Source organism: Oryctolagus cuniculus, chromosome 16, assembly GCF_051225735.1.
Source record: "Oryctolagus cuniculus isolate XC-2025 breed Fujian yellow rabbit chromosome 16, ASM5122573v1, whole genome shotgun sequence".
NCBI classification, from domain to species: Eukaryota; Metazoa; Chordata; class Mammalia; order Lagomorpha; family Leporidae; genus Oryctolagus; species Oryctolagus cuniculus.
In genome coordinates this window covers 1193133-1197247 of record NC_142882.1, presented here as the reverse complement: position 1 = coordinate 1197247, position 4115 = coordinate 1193133, and the positions used below count along the sequence as shown (strand labels likewise).

General features: G+C 72.7%; 1 protein-coding gene across 1 annotated transcript; it reads right to left on the bottom strand.

The window, feature by feature from the left end:
• Positions 1 to 1425: 1425 nt before the first annotated feature.
• GADD45B (growth arrest and DNA damage inducible beta) lies at positions 1426 to 3295 on the bottom strand. Its single transcript, XM_070067726.2, has 4 exons — positions 3034 to 3295; positions 2853 to 2954; positions 2422 to 2644; positions 1426 to 2252 (listed from the first exon to the last, which is right to left on the bottom strand). The coding sequence occupies exons 1-4, from the start codon at positions 3075 to 3077 to the stop codon at positions 2139 to 2141; spliced, it is 483 nt and encodes a 160-aa protein (XP_069923827.1). The 5' UTR covers positions 3078 to 3295; the 3' UTR covers positions 1426 to 2138.
• Between the last annotated feature and the right edge of the window lie 820 nt (positions 3296 to 4115).

Genomic DNA, 4115 nt, shown 5'->3' with positions numbered 1-4115 from the left:
CAACCTCTGCGCCCCCTTTTATCAATGACAGCAGTAACTTTTTAAAAAAGATGTATTTGTTTGAAAGGCAAAGAGGGAGAGACAGACAAAGCAGGAATTTCCATCCACTGGGTCCCTCCCCAGAGGGCACAGAGGCCCCGGGGCCGGGACTGGGCCAGGCCGGGACTGGGAGCCGGGAGTTCCATCTGGGTCCCCCACGCAGGTGCAGGGCCCGAGGTCCTCCACCTGTGCTTGCCCAGGCGCACGAGCAGGGAGCCGGATGGGAAGTGGAGCAGCCGCGGCTCGAACCGGCGCTCCCTGGGATGCGGGCAATCAGCTGCCAATCAGAGGAACCGGTCTTCCACGGCTGTCTTCAGAGGGGGCGATGGAGGCGCGGGGCCAGGTCCTGGCTGAGGATCCCCCTAGGGTCCCCCCAGCCCCCCGCGCTCTCCCCCCCCCCGTTCTCCTCGCGGTCCTGGCCACACTGGACAGGAGACTCAGGTGGCCCTCGTGGGTGGCCAGGGTCAGCCTGCGGACACAGCTCGCCTCCCGGAGCAGGCCAGGCCCAGCGCCCCAGCCCGGGGCCAGCTCCGCACACCCCGTTCCCCTTCCCCGGGAACCGCCCCTGCCCGCCGCGGTCCCTCGGGAGCCCGGGCGGCGGCGTCTGGACCCCAGACCCCCCCAAACCTCGGCCCCTCTCCCTTCTCCACCCTGCAGGGACTCCTCCGCCCCTCCCCCAGGGGCGTCCCTCGCCCCGCCCCCTTCACCGCCGGGGACTTCCCCGCCCCCTCGTTGGCGGGGCTCCCCCTGGGCCGCGTGACTCCCAGGGGGCCGCGGGGGGTTTCCTCTCGCGCCCACGTGGGTCTCGATGGAAAGGTCGCGGCCTAGGGCGGGGGCCGCCTCCCGTTCCCCCCGCTCCCGGTTCCCAGACCCAGGCTGCGGGGCAGAGCGGGAGACGGAGCCGCGCCGAGGCGGGGGCGCGCGGCTTCGGTTTGGGCACAGAAGTGCGACGCCGCGCCGGGGCCAGCTGGGCCGCGCGGCCGGCTTCCTGGGGATTTTTCTGCTTGATTTTAGTTTGGGGAAAGGAAAAAAAAAACCTTGTTTTCTGTAGTGTCACGGAGAGAGGAGGGGCGCTCCCGGGGGGTTCCCCACGGCGCGCTGGCTGCGAGCCCGGGCGTGGCCTTGTGGCCCCGCGACCTCCTGGGCCCGGGGCGGCGGGGCGGGGGTGGGGCTGCAGCCGGCGCCCCCCCCGCGCCCGGCGCCTCTGGGTGCGGGAGCCCCGGGCCGGCTCCAGCGCCGCCGGGAACTGCAGAGGCGCGGCGGCCAGGTTTCGTCATAAACCGGTCTCGTAACTGCTGCGGGCGGCGGCGCGGGGGCGCGCTGCTCCCCCGGACCCCAGCAGCGCTTCCCGGGGCGGGCGGGGCCGCGCGGACGCAGGAGCCCAGCCGGAGTTTCAGAACTTTATTACAAGGCCATCGTAGTAGAAATCAAAAATAGACATTGTCCGTAAGCTCCGCCTCCCAGCGGTTCCAGTAACAAAACAGAGCTCTGTGCGCCGCGGAGGCTGGGGGTCGGCCGGCTCCCGCCGCCAAGTCTGCGCGCGCGGGGGCAGCCCCCAGCTCCGGGCAGAGTGCAGACCCCGGCCCCAGGCCCCAGGCCTGTGTGGGGTTCAGACCCCAGCCCCCAGGTCCGTGTGGGGTGCAGACCCCAGACCCCAGGCCCACACAGGGTGCAGACCCCGGGCTCCAGGTCCATGTGGGGTGCAGACCCCAGACCCCAGGTCCATGTGGGGTGCAGACCCCGGTCCCAGGTCCCTGCCGGGCGCAGACCCTCAGCCAAGTCCTGTCTGCTGCCGTCAGCTCTGGCCTTGAGGTGCGGTCCACCCCGCCGTGTGCAGGCGGGACCCTCGGTGCTCGGCGCCCTCGGCTCCATGGGGGGGCCCGCTCCCGCTGGCCCAGGCCCCCTGCTCCTCCTCGCTCGGCGGCCGCCTCTGGCGCTGCTCCCGGCTTGCGGCCGGCCGTGGGGGTGGCCACAGGCCCCCCCCCTCCTCCTCCAGCGATGCTGCCCTCGGTGGTCTCATGGGCTGGGTTGCTTTGGGGGGAGGGGCGTCAAATACCGGTCGTGAATTTTTGGCAGCGGCTCAGGCTCCGGGCCGGGGCTCAGCGCTCCTGCAGGGCGATGCAAGGCACCCACTGGTTGTTGCCGCGGCTCTCCTCGCAGTACGTGGCCACCTCCACCAGGCCCTGGCTCTTCCAGGCGTCCGCGTGGGCGCTCTGCCGGAGGCAAAGGAGAGGGAGTCAGGGGGAGCCCCGGGGGTGGGCGGAGCCCAAAACAGCTCGCTGGGTGACGCGGCCCCGGGTCAGGCATGGCCGGGCGCTGAGCTGGCCCCAGACCGGCCGGTCCAAACACTGGGGCGCAGGTGCCGGGGCGGGGCGGACCTACCGTGACCAGGAGGCAGTGCAGGTCCCGGGCCTCGGAGGCGCCCTGGGCCTCGGCCGGCTCCCCCAGCAGCTGCGCCAGCCGGTGCATGCCGGACACGCGCACGATGTCGATGTCGTTGTCACAGCAGAAGGACTGGATGAGCGTGAAGTGGATCTGGAGGGCGACGTCGCCCTCCTCCTCCTCGTCCATGGCCAGGAGGCACAGGACCACGCTGTCCGGGTCCCTGCGGGCCAGAGGGAGGGGCGGCTCAGCCGGGGGCCAGAGGGCACGCAGGGCGCCTGGGGGGCGCACCCTCCAAGTAAGGGGAGGGGGAGACGCTTGCAAATGATGCCGCAGCCCCTCGTCCCCCGCCCCCGCAAAGACAGGCAGATTGGGAGGGGGTCCCTGCCTCACGACCTGCACGCAGGGGGGGGTGGGGGGGTCTGACTCACACATTCATCAGCTTGGCCGCCTCGTACACCCCGACCGTGAGGCGGTCCTGGCGCTGCGCGGCCACCAGCAGCTCCTCCACCGCGGCGCTCACGGTCTGCATCCTAGAGCCGAGGGAGGGAAGGGTCAGCGCCGGCCGGAGCGGCGGGGCGTCCCCGTGCGCCGGGGGCCTCGGCCACTTACTTCTGCGCCGCGTGGTCGCACGCCACCAGCTCCTCCAGCGTCATCCTGCAGGTGTAACCCAGTGGACACAGATGCGCGCCGGCCCCCTCCCCGGGAAGCGGCCACGTCCGAGCAGGAAAGCCGGAAGCAACCGAGGCTCTCGGCAGGCAGCGACAGCCCTCCCCCAGAAAGGACCGGAGCTCGCGGGGTTCCCGGAGAAAAATCCCGAAGGGCCACGGGCGCCCCGCACGTCCCAGGCCGGCGGCGGACTGAGCCCCGGCCGCCGGCGCCCGCTTTTATAGATTCTCATTTGGGGCGTGGCCTCGGCCGAGCGCTCCGCTCCTCCGATTGGTGGAAAAACAAAGGCCGGCGCAGCAGGCGCTGCGGTTGGCCGGCGGCGGGGAGGGGGCGGAGCGCCGCGCGGGCGGGGCGGGGGCACCCCACGTGGGGGCGCGAGCGGGGGCCGAGAGCGCGAGAACAGGAAAAAAAAAAAAAAAAAAAAAAAGCAGAAGTTTGGCTCCTGATTTCCCGGCAGCCGCGGCGCGGTCCGGGGCGCGCGCGGGATTTCCAGCGCGCGAGGTGCCCCGGCCTCTCGGGCCTGGGGGGCGCCTGGAATCCCCTCCCGCTGCCTGGGGAGCCCCGGGCCCTGCGCCGCGGAGGGGTCCGGCTTGGAGCCGGAGGCGTCCTGGTGGCGCTGTTGCAGGTGGGGTGGGGGCTGCGGGGACCCTGCACCCTGGGGGCCTCCGTGCGTGCACCCGGACGAAGGGGTGCGCTCAGGGGCTCCCCTGCTGTCGCGCAGGACCCCCCGGGCGCGGGGTCCCCTCCCCGCGAGTCCCAGGCTGCAGTCTGCGCCGCCCCCCTGCAGGCCACCTGGGGAAACTGAGGCCAGGGGCCCGGTGCCCCCGCCGGCCGCACGGACCAGACGTGGGAGGCGGGGGTCGTGCGGCCCTGCACCGTGCACACAGGCGGGTCGCGAGCCGGGCGGGCTCCTGCGCTCCACCGGGGCTCCCGGGTGACTCACGCCGGCGCCCCCTCCCGCGCCCACCGGGGGACCTGGCCTCGGCCCGCCGCCCCGGCCGCCCGGGCTGACGCATCGCGCCGCC

Coding starts and splice junctions, on each gene's coding strand:
- GADD45B (XM_070067726.2), bottom strand. CDS start 3,077: ATGACGCTGGAGGAGCTGGTGGCGTGCGACCACGCGGCGCAGAA. Junction 2,955..3,033: donor TGCGACCACGCGGCGCAGAA/GTAAGTGGCCGA, acceptor CCTCGGCTCTAG/GATGCAGACCGTGAGCGCCG. Junction 2,253..2,421: donor TGCACTGCCTCCTGGTCACG/GTAGGTCCGCCC, acceptor TGCCTCCGGCAG/AGCGCCCACGCGGACGCCTG.